Here is an 18,144-nt window from a genome sequence, read left to right on the forward strand (position 1 = left end):
CCCCCGGGAAGCATTCAGGGCTTGACCCAGGCTTTGGTGTGGGGTGCTCCAGCCTCGGATGGTGCCAGCCAGGAGAGGCGGCTGCAGTCCCGCAGCGCCGCGCTCCCCATCACCCCGTCTCTCACTGCGTTATCCCATTTTTCCCAGCGCGCTCGTGTTACCGAACACGCTCCGCTTCTCTTTGACCTGAAACTGGATCCATGCCTGAGCCCCAGCAGTGACCTGCTGGCAGGAGCACGCTTTCAGCCCGTTTGTTAATAAGACGTGTGCTATTTCTGCTTTTGGAGCCGTGCCTGGAGATGGTGGTGCGGACGTAAATCCCGAGTGATAGCGGGTGGGCTGCTGAGAGCTGCCGGGAAGATTTGTCCATCACGTTGCCATCCCCTTCAGCACATTCACATGCCTTCAGCGTCTTCAGCAGCTCGTGTGCGATAGCACCAGTTGATGTGTGGCTGCCACTGCCAGCGCCGGGCGAGCTCACGTGGCTGGCACCCCCTGCCCCGAGCCCCCCATGCCCTGCGCCCCGTCCCCCCCGTACAAGTCCTGCGGCCACACTTGACTCCAGGCACCCCTTGGGGCAATGTCCTGTGTGGTGGCAGCGAACTCCGACCACCCATTTCATGAAACCCGTAGGGACTCTCTCTGGTCTGGGAAATTCACTTAAAATTGATCAAAAAGGTCTGAAGAGCTTAGAGGATGAGCTTGGTCCAGCACATTGACTGCACGCGTCCAGGCAAGAGGAGGCTTGGCTCCTGCCCTCGCTGCTTGGCAGGTTAATGACGGGTGGCAACGTTATCCTTCCTTGAGCATCTTCTGCATTAAACTCTAAAGTTTGTGTTAAAAATTACACCCTGGATATTTTTTTACCTCTTTTCTTGCCTTTTTTTTCCCCCCTTTATTTTCCTCCAAGGTGCCCTGGGAAGGTTTTCTGCCTGCTTTAATTATTTGTTTAGCTCCGCAACATGGGTTTGCAACTCCCCCAAGCTCTCTGACCCTAAGTGCCCACAGGGTGGCTGTTGCTGACCTGCACCACCCAAAAAGGGATTGAACCTGGTGCTCCAACACCTGAGCTCTGACAGGGGAAAAAAAGGGGGACTGCTCACCCCCTTTTGCTGTGTCGGGGCTGTGGATACACACAATTTTATTAATTTTTGTTTGCAGCGCGGGCTGTGTGTGCCGTGTGGTTGCGACCCACCCGCTTGCTCCTCCTGTCTCCTCTCCCAGCGCAGTGTCGAAAGGCACAGGCTTCCCAGCACAGTGTCCCCGGGGACACATCCAGAACTGGGCTGAGAAAGTGGCAGAATTAAAAATAAATGTAAGTGCATCCTGACACGTTAACCACATTTAGAGAGGCTTTAGTGCCAACCCACTCGGCGGGAAGGCAGAAGATGCTCAGAGACAAGTAGGTCACGGGACACAGATTGTCCCGAATCAGCAGGAAAAGATGGATCTGGAGCACGCGGGCACGTTGTGCCACCAGACGGGCAGACGGGAGCGAGGACGGGAGGAGAGCGTGTCAGCACTGAGCTCTGCCACCTCGAACATCGCCGAATTCAGGAGGAACAGCAATGCCACCGGTCTGCTCCTGAGCGGAGCAACGCACGCCGTCACGCCCTGTGTTTTGGGGTCCCCAAGCCCTGCGGTGCCGATGCACCTGAACGTGCCCAGTCTGTATGTGGACGGGGATGAGCCCACAAGTGCTGGAGCAGTGGCGTGGGGCTGGGATCTGTACCCACTCTGCCAATGGGGGTCAACGTGTGCTCCCGCACCCCAAACCCACGGCTGTGCTCGCGAGGACGCCGCTAATGGATGAGGCAGAGCGATGCCCCTCGCACATTGCTGCTTTTGCTGTGCTGCTCCTGGGTCTGCTGCATTTACTGGATGGGTGCTGGGAGCTGGCCTCGGACCTTTTTGGGGCTGGTGGGAGCGAGATGTGCAGCCCCAAACACTGCCCCGAGCCTGCCCGGGGCTGGCAGGGCCACAGCATCCCCAGGGCGCTGGCACCAGGAAGGGGAGGAGAGAGGGAGACAGCCAAGATTGATGCTGCCAGCGCAGGAGCGCAGAGAGGAGGGAGACAGCCAAGGTCAGAGACAGCACTGCCAAAATGCAGAATGAATCTGCGAGAGAGCTGGAAATAAATAGGAAGAGGAGGGAGGGGAGGAGGGAGCCAGGGAGATGGAGCAGGGCGAGGGGGTGGGATGGGGCTGTGGCGACAGGGACAGGCTGCTCGGACAAAATGATTAAAAAGGGATGAAGGGGACAGAAATCTGGAGCCCCGAGCAGGCAGAGGACAGTGGGAGAAGGATGGGGACAGCCAGGAGGGCTGTGGATGCAGGTGTGTCCCTTTGGTCCCCTCCAGAACATCCCCTTGCAGCACAGCCCAGGTGACACCGGTCCTGCAGAGGCTCCTGGCACCCCCTGGCCTCAATCCAGCCCCGTGGAGGAGAATTCCTGTCCCTGCCTCCTCGCTGCTCACAGCATCCCGCAGCAGAGCACGGCTCAAGGTGACGCAGAGGACAGGGGCAGCAGCTGGGCAATTCGGGCACCAGCCACTGGCTGCCACAGAGGTGGGGACACCCAGTGATTTAGGGGGACTGATTTATGGCCGGGGCTGGCTCTGGACCCAGGGCTGGTAATCAGCCTTGGCTCTGGGATGGCTGGAGCTGATGCAGCCTGGCACCGGCCGCAGGATGGGCAGCGCTGGGCACCCGGGCAGGATCGGTGCCCTGGCTGGGGCAGTGGGTGCCACTGGGGCTCCTCCAGGTCCCCAGGGGGATGCCTAGCTCCAGGGGGGCTTTATGACAGAAAACCCTCTCCTGCCCTTCCTCCCAGCCACTGAGCCACGCTGGGAAGGGGCTGAAAACTTTTTGTGGTGACAACTGAGGTCTGATTTTCGTCAGCTAACAGCGAGTTGACAGGGAAGCCACGGGCACCTCATGATACAGCTGCGGCTGGCACACCGGGCTCAGGACTCCCGGGGCTGCCCCTGGCTGCAGAACAAAGCCCCCGGGGCAGGGGGTCTGAGGCTCGTTTGTCCCCTCGGCACCATCCCCGTTGTGCCGGGACCGGGCGGGGGCTGCGGGGACCGGGCCGGGCTCTGGCCGCCGCCCGCCGCCCTCCCCTTTTGGCGGGAGCCGCCCTCAGGCCTCGGCCCCGGCTCCGCGGCCGCCCTCAGCGCCCGGCTGGGCACCGCCGTCCCCTCAGCGCCCTGCCGAGGTCCCCGCTGTCCCCTCAGCGTCCCGCTGGGCACTGCCGTCTCCTCGGGACCCTGGCGAGTCGTCCCCATCCCCTCAGCGCCCGGCTGGGTATGCCGGTCCCCTCAGGAATCCCTCCTCTCCTCAGCTCTCCTCAGCGTCCATCACCTCAGGACCAGGCTGGGTATCCCCGTCCCCTCAGCACCACGCTAAGTCCCGCCAGTCCCTGGCAGCCATTTGAAGCCCCCCCATCCCCTCAGCACCCTACAGCCCCCCATGTCCTCAGCACCAGGCTAGCCCACCCCGTCCCCATCCCCTCAGGGTCCCACTAAGTCCCCCCATCCCCTCCACTCCCCAGGGCTTGCCCCATTCCACCTCCCGCCCTTCATTGCAGCCCCCATCCCTCCCCAAACCCTGTGTGCCCCCCTGAAAGCCCCTTGCTGTCTGTCTGTCCCCCATGACATCTGTCCTTGTGCCTGCAGGTGTGCTCCTCCTGTGCCGGTGTTTGCTCTGTCAGCTCCGACCCACAGCTCCAGCTCTCTCCGAGGCCCTGACGGACATTTTCCCCCTGAGCTTCACACCCTCTGCCCGTCTGCTCTCCCCTCGTACCCCAGGACCCTTCTCTGCTTTGCCTGCAAGACAAGGAAGAAGAGGAAAAGCCCAGGGAAAGTGGCAGCACAGGTGACCTGCGAGCCTCAGCACCGACACCATGTTCTACATGCATTTGCTCGTGAACAAGCGTGGGCCGTTGGCCAAAATATGGCTTGCCGCCCACTGGGAGAAGAAGCTCACCAAAGCTCATATATTTGAATGTAATTTAGAGACTACCGTTAAAAATATCATCTCACCAAAGGTAGGTTATTAAAGGGGGAAGTGTCTTCTGGTAAGTTCTGGGGTAGAGATGTAAATCTTCTGTAGGGAAGAGGACTATTGCTGTTGTGAAGACTTAGTAAGACAAATTTGTGGCTGTTTCAAAACCAGCATGATTCCTACTGTGATTTTATTCAGTTCTCACTCAGATAAAATCTCTGTTCCATTAAATTAAAGTGATATAAATATTTTACTTGCTATTTAGCCCTTGGAGATCTGTGGAATATATTTATCTACAGTATAAGAAAAAATTTACCACAACATATTCAAATATATTTTTTCTACATACTGATGGAGCTCCGGAGTGTGCTCTGTGGGCACAGCTGGCCAAGGGATTGTGGTAAGTGGGTTTGAGCTACTGCATGAAATGGGACGAGCTTGTCAATATCATGTAGTAGCACTGGCCTTTCTTCAGAGACTTTGAGTACTAGCTGCAGCTATGCAACGTAGTTTGGGAACTGCAAGTATTTGAGGAAATTTTCTCAAAAACAACAACAAAGAAGCCAGCTGCTTAACCAAAGTAAAGGGACTGAGAAAACTACCATAAAATTGTACCCAGACCACTCAAGAAGAACGTTTTTTCCGATCTTATGATAAATAACCTTTGACATATCATAACCATCCTTGAACTTTCAGTGGAATTCCTCCAGGCCCACCATTATAGGCAGATAAATATATAATTAAGCATAATTAGTGCTTATGACAGATTCTGTATTAATCCTCTGTGTACCACAGATAAGGTATGATTCAAACAAGCACAGATGCAAGCAGTTGAGTATCCATGACTCAGTCCTTGGCCTCTCTGTTGCAATTGCTTCCAAGGGAACAGTAAGGAACATTTTGCACCGTCACTAATCGATTCCTAAAGAGATCCAAGGCTTTCTGCTGGAGCAAGCGTTTTTTTTTTTTTTTTTTTTTCCCTGTGAAAATACCTGCTTGATAATTGGTAGTCTGAATTTCATTGTCTATCTTGCATGGGTTATGATTAATTGAACTTTGTCAGAATGATCTTGGTATTATTATTTGGAAGTGTTTTCAAAGAGGTTGTAGTCTTTCCCTCGCACGCCGCTCTGTCTAGCATTGGAATGGCCAAGGGGAGAGCGTTCTTGGTGCAGGAAGACTGCATAAATAAGAGCATAGTTGGTATAACGTCCTCTCACTTGAATAAACAAAGTGGCAAATATTAGAATATGTGCAGCTACTTTGCTTCTCAAGATGTGTTACACTGTTCACTGGTAGTCAGCTGAGACCTTGTTGATGAAACAAGAGCATTGATTCAGGGCTTAGGCTTCAGCATGGCAATGCTTAGGGACAGAAGCAACTAGAAGTTCCCAGCTCTGGAAATTCATTTGCCTGTGATCCTCTGTAACAGTACAAAGCCCTGCTGAATTTCTTAGAGCTCTCTACTGGTGTATTTTGCTATAACTCTGTTACTGCTGTGTAATATATATATATATATATATATTCTTTTTTGGCTAAAAATATTAACTCCTGAACAACTTTTCTGTTGTAAATTTCAAAGTTTACAATAGCTCTCCGCACCTCAGGACACTTACTCTTAGGAGTGGTGCGGATTTACCACAGGAAAACAAAATACCTCTTGGCAGACTGTAGTGAAGCTTTGACAAAAATGAAGACAGCTTTTCGCCCAGGTATGTACAGAATTCTGCATTTTTATATCTGTGTCTTTTTCTGCTCTTATCTTAAAACTTAATTTTGGAAGTTTCTGTTAAATACACCTTAGTGATCCCAAAGGACATTGAATTTATTGGTGCCTACTGCCAAGGTTTAGTCTGGTTTATTTCAATGCAATTTCAGGTCTTTGACACCTTTAAAGGAAGCAGTATCTTGAACAGTCATACAAGAAGAAGCTTGAATTCAGCCCCCATTGCTAGATAATTAGTTTTCCTTTCTAATGACACCAACAACATGTCTAACAATGTGTTAGTGCCAGATCTGACTGTGATTTGAGCTCTAGCCACAAAGCCAGCAAGAAACGAACTGAGATGACTGAATCCTTTTCAAACAGGCTGCACGTTTGTTGTTTTAAGGCACAAATGGGGAGGCACTGTTGTCTAAAAAAAAGATTTCGAACAGGACACTGGCATCTATTGCCAGCCTTAATGTGCTTTGTGACCTAGCCTGCGTGCAGAATAGCAAATACCCACTCTACATGATTTTCAGGGATATGATGGAGATTAGTTAGTTAATGTTGGCATTAACTTCTAGCATTGGAAAATGCTAGAAGAAACACTTGCAATAAGTACGAGCTGGTAGAGGACCACATAGCACAAGAACAAAAGACAATGGTCACAACTGCAGCAAGGCAAACTCCAACTAGATGTAAGCAGGAAAAAAAATCACACTTGAAATAGTAAAATGCTGAAACATGTTGTCCAGGGATGCTGTGGAAACTCCAGCATCAGAAATAGTCAAAAGTGATCTAGCTTAGAAATTAATTCTGTTTTGAGCCAAAGGTTGGATTAGGCGACCTTCAGAAATCCCTTCTAACCTGAATTGTTCCAGGATTTTCTGACTACTACGTATTTGCAGCCTCATTTTGTAATTATTTGATGCTGGTGAACAGTGTAATATAGACACAGGGTAGAAAAATAAAACAGTAATTAATTTAAAATGGTATGAAAGACTCCAGACTGAATGTCAGCTGAGAATCTTTCAGTGACTTTAATTAACTGTTCATAAACCCAGTGTATTTACAGCATTATAGCACCTGTGGCAGTTTCTAACAGCAGCATACTCTTCTCTATCTGTCTATAAAAAACTGTGGCTTCTAATACATACGTAAACTGAGAATTTTAATTTCACTTTGTGGTCCTGTTGACAACCTGCCTAAACTTTACCTTTCTGTTCTTTATAAAGGCAGCATACCCTCCTGAGAGCTTTATAGTCTTACTATATCTACTTGGGAGAATGTTACTTTTATTTTATTGATACTTATTGTGTTTTGTTTTGTTTCTTTTAGGACTTGTTGACCTTCCAGAACAGAGCTTTGAAGCTGCTTATCAGTCCATTACATTACCTGAAGAATTTCATGATTTTGATACTCCACTACCTGATTTAAAGTAAATTCTTCCCTACTTTTTATTCATTATTTTAGTGTTTCCAGAAGCAAAATATATCCTTACAGTTATCTGATCAAGATTTGTTTTGAATTGTTTTGATTTGATAACTGATTTCTTCGAAATCCTGAGTCAAACTTTATAAGGCTACAGTCACAAGAACCGTGCTTTCATAGAGTTCCTCCAAGTCCATTTAATCAACAGACCTTTACAATAACATAATATTTTGAACTTATCCTGCAAGATTTTCTCATTTAAAATTGTCTGAGTGAGCCCTGCAAACAACTTACTGACCTTGGGAAAAAATTACATACAAAAATTAGCATAATATATAAAAAAAATTAGTATAATATAAAAAAAATAGTATAATATACAAAAAATAGTATAAATAGTGGCTCTAGTATAAATACTAGTTTAAATAGTGGCTTTCTGTTGATTCTATTTTTTTTCCATCAGTGCCATTGATGTTGCAGAACATTTTACCTTGAATCAGAGCAGAGCTGAAGACATCACACTTACAGAGGATTACGAAACCAACATACTTCTCTGTGATAGAAACTTTGGTGAGAGAAGTTGAGAAATTAGAAATATTCTGTGAGGGAAAGTCTGTTTTTTGCAAAATGTTGTACTGCCTGAATAATTCCCCTACATGAAAAAGCTATTATTAAAAGAGTGTTTGTTTATGTTTGTGCTGATTGGCCTATGATATGGTCTCATGCTTAAATTTTTGTGTAAGTACTCTACCTAAGTAATATAGTATGATACTGAAGACTGAGCATCAAACCCAACATTTGGTGGTTTTTACTGATAGCTAAAGTTGACTGTTGTTTATTTAATTTGAGGTATGGGAAATCTTACGATCTTTTGAAAATTATTTGAAAAAATAGGAAATGGATAAATATGTTTCACATAAGTTTATGCAGATGAAGCATCAGAAATTCTGTATTTATTCAGATGAGGAACCAGAAACACTAAGAAAACAGAGCTGCTTTGATGGCAGCTTCTTAATGAGCAGCAACAATCTCATGGCTGATCATACCTCTGCGAGTGTAAATGGAGACAAGTCTGCACTGCATGAAGATGTTTACTGTTTTGAGCAGGATTGTTTTGGAGATGAGGAGGCTGGTGCAGATATGATTGGTAGGGTATGCCACAGATTAACAGAATTTTTGCTATTTATCACTATATGATCGTTTAGACATTGCCAAGTAAAAATGAATTAAAGAAGATATTTTATTATATTTTTTTTAGAACTAAAAGCATTTGATTTATATTTAATTTTTAGTACTTTAGTTTATATTTTAAAGGCTGAAACGCTGCATCATTTTTTATCCTGATTGTTGTAATAACAAAGGCAATGAAGTATCTTCTACATGTTTATGGTTTAGGATATTTATGTAAACTGTTATAGATTTATACCTTTTAAACAATTTCAATACCATACTTTTCAAAGAAAAGATGGAGATCTCAGAATTAAGACTAATCGTAGAATCATTAAGGTTGGAAAAGACTTCCAGGATTATCTAGTCCAGCTGTCTCCCTGCCACCAACATTACCCACTAAACCATGTCCCTAAATGTCCTCCTTTTTGTTCTGTTGAAAACAGCTGTAACGTTGATGTCTGTGGAAGCTGAGCTTTTTTTGTTTGCACAGAATTAACCATGAATAAGTAACATTAGGCTGTATCAGGCTACTTCATGACTACTAAGACTTAGCATGATTTAAAACTGTGTGTTTTATATTTAAGAAATCCTGCTGAGGGATGAGAAAAATGGCCTAATTAATGACATTCTTGGTATGGAGGAAGAACTTCCTTCGTCACAAGATCTGCCGGAGAACACCACAGCCAGTGAGTTTGCAGTCTCTTCTCCTTCTTGCACATGTGAACACTCTGTTCCTGCAATAAAGTCACTCACATTCAGCCTTTTTCCTTTGTTAATTTCTCTTCCTTTTTTCCTCATATACTTTTTTCACCATTTTAGGTATAATTGAATTTGGCCTAGGAATTCTAGATTTGTAACGTGACATTGCTTAGAAACACTTTTATATGCTATCCTGTGTTGGATACGCTTCAGATCCACTCTGCTGCTTAGGCAGTATGATATCACTTTTGTAGAGGAGAGGAAACAGGATAAGGGTTTGTTGAATTTTGAACATTACCTACCAGCTTGTCTGACTTCATATTTCAGCTACAAATTACTTTTTAGTAGTTCATATAGGTGCTCTTAGTCTTATTTTTATTGGGTATTGGTGAATGAAGCTGCTGAAATATAAATTAATTTTGAAAAGTGCTTCTGGAAAAAATCTTTTTATTTTTTTTTATTTTTTAACTTTAAATCTTAAATCCTTATACCACCATTACACAGTGACTTTAAAACTGAGTAATCTGGAATGTCTTTAATGAGAAGCAGTTTAGTTCTTCAGTCTGTTTCACTACCTGATCATACAGATTCTTGTGTCAGCAAAAGGAAGTGTGCAGTGCAGGACACAAGCAGCAGCAGTGTCAGATAGTACTCCTTAAAGTGATTGTGAGATTATGGACTCAACCATAGTTTTCTATTCTGATCTTTTTTGTCTGATATCAGTCTTATATGTCATGAGATTGTGAAATTATTCCATCTTTTTTTATTTGGGCTATTTGCTGTGTTTTCTTATAGTTGAATCCAACTGCGAAGACACTGCGATTAAGACAGAAATGAATGAAACAATACTTTTGTCTAAAGAAGACGAAGGATTTGTGCTTGAGCCAGTTGATGATACAGGTCAGAACTTGACTGTTTTTTTGCTGACAGTTTGCACTACTAGGTTTGTTTTTCTTCTTGTTAGTGTAAATATTTGAAAAACAGATTATTCTCACTTTCATCTGCTGTCAGAGTTCTATCTTATGATATTTATTATACAAAAACAGTACCAGGTTGATCAGTATCATCTGATCTGCCCGTATCTCTGCTCACAGTTCCTTCCACATACCAAATCAAGTGTTACTGCTCTGCAGTTCTGCTAGCAGTGCAACCCCAGCCTATTCATGAGTGCTACTGAAATTTCAGAACTTCTATTGCCAGTGACACGTCAGTGATCCTTTGGGTGTAAAATAATGACCTTAAAAATTTCAGGCCTTTGTAAAATTTTGTTTCGTGATCTTTTAACTTTATTAAGATGCAAAAAGAAAAATGTTTCTTTTCTTCTGTGAGTAAACCTAAGCCTCACCTATTGTGTTGGTGGATGTTAGCAAATAAACAAGATCATATTGATATAGTTTTTAGAATACTATACTGGAATTTTCCAGTAAAGGAAACTTTTTCAGGAAGCTATGAATATGCAACCAATCAGTGTCTCTATTTTGTGTTTACAATGTGCATCTTAATTTTATTGCAAAAGTATAAAGCTGACAAATACAGATATTAATTATGAGATAATGAAACCTGTTGAGTGCGTCAGCAATTGTTGGAATAAATAACTTCCTGATGGATTAAAGATAGCTCACTTGGGCTTGTTGGTATCTCGTGTGTTCTCATTAAGTCATTGTGTTCCTGATTCTTTAGTACAATATTCATGCCTTCTGTAATTAAACATATGGCAATTTCCTGTACAAGAATACAAAGGGTAAACTTTATGGAAACTTTTGGAGAAATGTTCCATCCACTTGTAGTTTAATTTTAAAGCCTGTGCAGCTATTCGGGAGGTCTGCAACCTGTCTATTAGACTCACAGTGGGTATTTTCATGCTCAAGTTTTCTGTGGATTAGACCTTATTTATGTATATTCGCTGTGTAACAGCTATCAGTGAAAAACAGGCCTAGATCAGAAATGGGAGGCTGAAACATTTCTTCTGAATTTTGAATATTGTAATTCCAAACAATAAATATATGGCTAGAGGGGATAATTCTGCAAGTTTCTTCAGCAATACCCTTTTCTGCTAGGTAGTCCCTTCAGTGCTGAAATACACTACAGACAGGTATGTCAGTGAACGAGGTCACAGGGATCATGGATATATTGAGGTCAATACCATTTTTTTTTTTTTTAATAAATGCTTGCTCTATTTAGCTTTCAACCAGAGGAAAAAAAATAAAAGAAAGAGGAAGTTGCTTGTGGATGAAGACAAGGAGCTCAGCTGCAGTGCTATATACAACCAACTTAACAACTGCGTAGACATCCTTGTTACGTTAGACCTTGCACCCCCAACAAAAAAAACAATGGCATGGAAAGAATCAGGAGGAGTGGATACACTCCTGTCCAACCCTACACAGCCTGTGGTTCATGCCAAGCTACAAATGGTAAAGTTTTATTCCTTGTAGGTTTTTATTCCACTGTGTAGATTATGGGACTGTTGCACTTCTAAGATCTAACTGTGAGAGATTTTGCAGTCTTGGTTTTATGGGAAGTCCAAGGAAACTGCAGGTGCATATCATCATTGTAAGTATCGTTTTGCAGTACAGTTCGGTTGGATACCTAATGATTATTTGTGTCCTCATCATTAATTACTTCAGCAGAAAGTCCACCTGTAGAGCTCCTGGCTCCAGTCTTCAGTGCTCCAACATCAAGTAGAAAATGACAAAGAAACTTGAGAATTGATACTTCATTTCACATACCAGCACCTGACTGACTGCACACTAACATACCTTTTATAATAATTTCTGTCAATTTTTTTTCCTTTTTAAATTGTTCTTATTTTATTTTTTATTTCTGCTCTGTGATCAGTATGGCATCATATCTTTCTTTGGCATTTACTTTAAAGGTACATAAGGCTTAAACATTATTATTTTATCTTTAATTACTTTAGAAAAAAGGTATGCCAATCTGTTTTGTACTTTCCCAACTGGAGATTAAGCTTCCAGCTGGACAGCAGTCAGGAGACTTTGCCTTTCAGAAGGCCAAGGGGTTCCTGATCACAGTATCCCTTGGGCTAGAAGGGTAGGCCAGAACACCCTTACCTGTGGTTGTAGATCTTACTGCTCTTTTTGTGCAAGAAAGATAGATTTGTTTCATGGAAATATGGTCTATCAAGCCTTTCATGTCCCCACATATTATCTGACAGATCATTCAAAGAAGTTATGTTTAGGGGTAATGATAAGACAAAGAAAAGAGAGATCAACTTGTACACAAGGTGATACAGAAGGATATGCTATAACCCATGTGCAGCAGCCTGGTGTTAATTGCACTGTGTTTCTTCTGTTGTATAGCTCTGAGAGAGCTCAGAGGCAGGGTCTCCAGGCGAACAGTTCTGCAGGTTCATTAGAGCAGAGCAGCTTCACCTCTTAGAGTCGAGATGCAGAATTACAGCTTGTTCTTCACGAGGAGGAAAAATACTCTCACACCAGTACATGAGGAGAGAAATCAAAACTCAGATAAATGTGGATATTTCCTTCTTTCTCCCCTCCTTACTGCCTAGGTTCAGGGAAAAATGATCCTAGCTGTTCCTAAGACTTCTTCATGGATTTCACTGCCAAAGTTGAAGCTGAAAAATGCTAATACTTGTAAAAAATGCAGATTCAAAATGACCTAATTCAAATCTCTAAATTCTCAGTTGCAGTAATTTATATACAGTTCATATCCATACCTTTGTTTTGGTGCTTACAAATAATCTAACATTATAGTCTGAAAGTAAAAAATAAAAATAATTGTTTCCAGTTGTTTGCAAAATGCTTTGAGAGTCGCGGATTTAAGATGGCAAGAAACGTAATGCAGGTGGAGTCTGAAATGGAAGAAACAAGAAAAGAACAAGATACCTCAGGTAACAGTTTAATTCTATTGCGGCAGCATTATCTGTTGACAAATATTATCTATTTTATATGTTTCAGACACATGCATGGTGTGCACACATACTTTGGGTGCAGTATTCTATAAATCATAGGCCAAATAAGTTGAAATGTTAATGAAATTGGCTATGTTAATTTTAAAAAGAGAAAGTTGTGAAAGTACTTTGGTATTCTTTTCTGTTTTTCTTTTTTTTTTTCTTTTTTCTTTTTTTTTTTAAGGACAGAGATTAACAGTTGTTTCTTTTTTATTTTTATTTTTAATTTTTATTTTTGATTTTTGATTTTTTTTGTTAATACAGAGATGCTGATAATGGAAGAACCAAGTTACCTGCAGGAGTCAGCTCATTCAGAGACCGAGAGAAAAATTAGAAATGATTCATTTGTAATGACATCACAGAGTAACAGAAACGAAACTGATAATAACTTTGGCAAAACTCTAGTGAGCAGTTTCCATAAATTTTACAGACCTAAATGTATTTATTTTTTTCATTTTATGTTAGGATTCCATTTAAAAGAAGTAAAGAATTTATTAATATATGTTTGAAAAGCCTGTTACAGAGACAGCCAGTATAGTATTAATTAGCTTGTCAGGATAGTTTTATTTATAAGCACTTTGGCAGACTCGCACAATGAATGAATTAAAATATCTATTAATCGGTATAGTTTACAATATAATCACTGAGTATAATTGGAACTTTAATATAAAATATAACCTGTTTGTATTGAAAATATATTTTATCATTTCTAAAGATGATTATTCTTTTTTGTCTCAAACTGAGAAAAAAGCAATAGGAAATGATCTATTTCTGCCATCTTTTCTTAGGCTAAAGTGAAGGGGGAGTTTTTAGAGAATATGAGACTCTCCAAAGTTGACAAGGAATGACAAAACTGGCCCCAATGGCAACAGAAACTTTAAGGCCTGTGCCTGAACAAAGTCCATATTTGTAGGATAAATACTGTAGCAAAGACCTTTCCTATTTGAGAAAAGACGTGGTAGAAATATCAACTATCAAATCATTTTGGAAAACATTTATTATATGTTTTTTTAAGAAGAAATGTGTAATAGAGAATGATACTGTATGCAAAAATTGTAATGCCAATTGATCTTTCTGTTCTAACAGCAGGATGCAACTGCTTTCTCTGAGAGCTCCTCATTTGTGAATAATTCACTGGGCCAGGAAGCTCCGGCACAGCAAGCTGAGCTAAATGTATGTGCACTCAAAGCTGGCAGTTCTCACTTATTTCAGAACAGAACTACATTATTTCACAGAAACATTAAAAAAGGAAAAAAGAAAAAAGATAATTTCATGAATTTACAGGGAATTTTGGTGTGCTCACAATCTTTAATACATATTTTGCCGGTCAAACATTTTAATAGCTTGGTTATCAGGGATACATATACTCTTATCTTCAAAGGTTACAGAGTCAGTGAGGAAAACATCTCCTTATTTAGAAACTTATTTAGAAACTGTGCTTCCATGTAAAAAGGAAACACTTTCTGAACTTACTATGAAGATACTCAGACACTCTGAAAACTCTGGAGTTGTCTCCAGGCAACTGCAGAGGCTAAGCCCAAAGCCTAAAGCTGAATTTTTGAACGTCCTTTTTGACTCCTAACCACTACAAATACTGTCAGAATCCCAGTTACACGGAGTGGTCTCTTATTGTGAAGCTGCCTACCTGGGGCTCACTGGGACCAGTTTCATAGTGCATAATATGGTTTTGCACCTGATATCTCTAGCTGTAGCAGAAAGAACATGGTTAACATTCTTTTCTCTCTGTTTCACAAAGCCTGCAGAGGTGTCAGAAGTACCAGATAATCTATATATGGCCATCAGAGTGCCCAGCTTCAGATGAATTTTCAATTGAGCTGGAAACCTTGTCCTTTTTTTCATCACGGCGTATGTCTTTTTACACATGCTGTCTAACTTTCTGTTTTATTTCCTACAGGAGCTAGCAACGAGAAACAAAGACAATGAAGAAATTAAGCAGAGCAAAAGAACTCTTCAGTTCTTAAAAACTTTACAGGTAACAGTGGTGGATTTTGTAATCAATACCAAACACAGCTATCGATTTCAGTTGGATGATGTCAGAAAACCTCCTGCTTATACTGTTTAGCATATTGCTGCATGTCCTGTGCAGTGTGTAGCTGGATTTTATTGGGTGTTTATGTAGGAAACCAGGATTCTGAGTGCCTGACATGATGTCCACCCTCCCGCAGCTGCTGGAATCACTAGAATTTTCTAAACTGTTGTTTTCACAGCAGCATTTGCTGTACTGCTAAGCCCTTGTTTTCTTCCTTCTATGAGGATGCTCTAGAGCATCGCTACAAAGCCCAGTTCCTAGCTGCCCACAGGTTTGCCAGATCTCAGCTATGCACTGCAGGGTGCCTTCATTTGGCTATTCATCTGCTTGAGCTGTGTCTGAGTTTAAGGCTATGGAAATGAGTGATAGTTATCCTACAAAGAAAGCTGGTAACCCCTTCTTTAAGAGAGCTTTTAATGCCCCAGTGCTTTCAAAGTGCTTCAAAATTAGCAGGGAGGGTAGTCTGCATCAGGAAAGCTTATTCTACCTTTTCTGCAGAAATCATTTCGAAAGTGGTGAAGCTGTAAGGTATGATTCAGTATCAACGAGACCATAACAGGCACCTTGGAGGCAGCACAGGCTGTCCTGGTGGTGAATGTTCAAACCCTCGCCCTGTCATCTCAATGCTGAGCTTCTGCCAAAGCAAAATCCACCAAACTTTGCTCCAAGCCCAGCTTTCCCCCAGTGCTAGAGTTTGACTCAGCAGCCTTCTTGTTCTTTTAATTATTTTATGTGAACATTTTTAAAAGGTTGAGTGCAACACCCATAAATAACTACTTACGTATATATGTGCAGCCCTTAAAAAAACAGGCAATAATAACAGTTAATTATCTGTGACTGAAATTGTCTAGAGTATAGATGGCATTCTGAAGAACAGGGTATGCAATGATTTTTATAGTTTTGAATCATGGAAACCATTACAGCGTGCTTCATCGTATGCCTCGGTGCTGTTTCATTGAATTCAGTAGCACTGTGGGCATATGTAGATGTTAGTAACATATGTAGGTGCTAGCAATATTATGGCAATAAAATGTTAAGAGTCACTATGTAAATGTAAATGCCAAGGTAAGATCCTACTCAAGGCCTTCAAGCAGCAAACAATCACTCTGAGCAACCCGCTTCAATTTAGACTTGATGAGATCCATTTGGTTTTTTTTGGCAGTTAAACTGACCCAACTGAATTTATTTATTTATTTATTTATTTTCCTTCCACAGCACCTGAATAAATCAGGAGTGAATTCCTTCAGCTTACGGGAGCTCTGTCGGAAAAATAACCGGAAAGAAGTTGCGGCCAAGTTTTACATCTTCCTTGTTCTGAAGAAACAGCTTGTTATTGAGCTCGCTCAGAGCGCTCCGTTTGCAGACATTACAGCCACTGTCGGCCGAATGTTCGATGCTTACTGAAATCACACAGTATTCAGATAAGCTAATAAAAATGTTTCTGATTTTTCAGAAAATGTTTTTCTTGAAAAAATGAAAGTCCTGTCAAACCACGGTGAACTAAGCAGAGCTTAGCTTCATTTATGTGACCTCTCAGGACTGCAAAGTAACTAGCTTGGGCAGGTGTGCTGCTGCAGCACTGGGTACCAAGGTGGTCACTCGTACCTTTAGTCTCACATACATGTTTATAAAATGAGCAGCTACTTACTCTGTTGATAATAGATAGCAAAAATACATATTCCACATAAGACATTTACATTATGAAGGGCTTCGTGAAAGTTCTTTAAAGCCTTTCTTAGAGTCCAGCTTTGGAAACTAAATTATTTTTTGCAGGGCTCATGTATGTGAATCATTTTACTCCATCAGCACAAGAAAAGAAATCTGTCAAGCTATCTTAATCAAAAAATTTAGTCTATTTAAAATTATTTATTTCAAAGAATGTTCACTTTTTGGTATTTTAAGGTCTAACAAGCTACTGTCTCCAGCATTATCTTCATGTCTTGAGATAGACAATTATGTTACCCCTGAAGTCATGTAAGCATCAGGAAGAAATCCTACTTCCTAGAAATCCTGCAATTTTAGATTTTGTGGAGTATACTTACATAAAGACTAACAGTTTTATTTATGTGTAGATAGACCTATTTAAAAAAAAAAAAGTTAAACTGAAATATTATTAATCCTTGGCATTTTAATCTAATTTATGGAAAGTTTTAACACCTTTACTGTCATTTTGTAAAGATAATACTTTTCATGTGGTGCAGGCAGCTTAACCGAGCCTGCTCAGCATGGAATGGTTTGTACGTTCGCTGCTCCAAACAGAGTGTCACAGCGCTTTGGGTATGTTGACGTCTCTTTATACGAAATCAATAAAAATCAAACAAAGATGTTTCCTTAGCTCACTGGTGTTTGTTCTGAAGGGTCAAAACTGGCAGCCACCTAGCTGTCTTTTGGGTTCACCTTCTTAGCGTTCGCTGTGATTTGCTTAAAATTTAAACAGACGGATGATATTGTCTTCCTGGCTTTCCAGATGTGCGTTTCAGTTACACCCCAGTGTGCCTAGTCATGCTAACATGTGGTGTTCCCTGCTGTGTGCTAATTTGTTTGTATATGTAGGGTTTAGGGAATACGAGGAAGAGCAGCCCTCACTGATTTCAATGTCTCTATTTACAGGAATTAAAAAAAAAAAAAAAAAGGCTTTAAAATTACTTAAGATTTTGCCCTGGTCAGGAAAGGATGAGTTGGGGTGTTTGGCTGGCTGATGGAGGGATGTTGTTTCAGCTTGTATTTTTTCTATTTTAGGCTACTTGACAAAATAAGCAGTAAAAAACCTTCACTGCTGTTCTGTGATGGGTTACTTTTCTGGGTATAAGGGAGGGAAAACCGGCCCCCTTTGGGGAAACTTTTCCACTCTCTGCAAAAGAAACAGTATTTTCCTTTTCTGACTTGAACAGTAATCAAGCGGCCAGTTCTGCTCTTCTCTTTGAGGCCTGGAGGTTTCACTGAGGAGTCTGAGTCCCAGTCTGGGGGCAAGGATTTGCCTCTCCACATCTCGAGCTCATTGTCTTGGGAGTGAGCCCACGGCAGAGGGAGGATTGAAAATATTGCCACCTTGTAAAAGGCGAGGTTCTGCCTCTTCCCAGCGAGCTCCCAGCAGTGCAAGCTACCTCTGAAAGGAATGGGTATCCATTCTCTTACTCCTTGTGTCCCGGGTATCCTTCCC

General features: G+C 42.1%; 1 protein-coding gene across 3 annotated transcripts in view; it reads left to right on the forward strand.

The window, feature by feature from the left end:
* Window positions 1-18,111, forward strand: part of RAD21L1 (RAD21 cohesin complex component like 1) — a 19,399-nt gene extending 1,288 nt beyond the window's left edge. The window contains exons 2-15 of one of the 3 annotated variants that reach the window (XM_083801615.1): window positions 148-3,305; window positions 3,677-4,047; window positions 5,587-5,716; window positions 7,048-7,147; window positions 7,601-7,707; window positions 8,099-8,284; window positions 8,892-8,993; window positions 9,802-9,906; window positions 11,188-11,417; window positions 12,772-12,874; window positions 13,199-13,338; window positions 14,021-14,107; window positions 14,850-14,927; window positions 16,200-18,111. In XM_083801615.1, coding sequence (XP_083657741.1) covers window positions 3,904-4,047; window positions 5,587-5,716; window positions 7,048-7,147; window positions 7,601-7,707; window positions 8,099-8,284; window positions 8,892-8,993; window positions 9,802-9,906; window positions 11,188-11,417; window positions 12,772-12,874; window positions 13,199-13,338; window positions 14,021-14,107; window positions 14,850-14,927; window positions 16,200-16,388 — 1,701 coding nt within the window. In that variant the 5' untranslated portion in view covers window positions 148-3,305; window positions 3,677-3,903 and the 3' untranslated portion in view covers window positions 16,389-18,111. The remainder of the gene's footprint in view (window positions 1-147; window positions 3,306-3,676; window positions 4,048-5,586; window positions 5,717-7,047; window positions 7,148-7,600; window positions 7,708-8,098; window positions 8,285-8,891; window positions 8,994-9,801; window positions 9,907-11,187; window positions 11,418-12,771; window positions 12,875-13,198; window positions 13,339-14,020; window positions 14,108-14,849; window positions 14,928-16,199) is intronic. The other 2 variants (XM_083801616.1, XM_083801617.1) reach the window with 2 other exon arrangements.
* Window positions 18,112-18,144: the final 33 nt, after the last annotated feature.

This window comes from Anser anser, assembly GCF_964211835.1.
Source record: "Anser anser genome assembly, chromosome: 16".
Lineage (NCBI taxonomy): Eukaryota > Metazoa > Chordata > Aves > Anseriformes > Anatidae > Anser > Anser anser.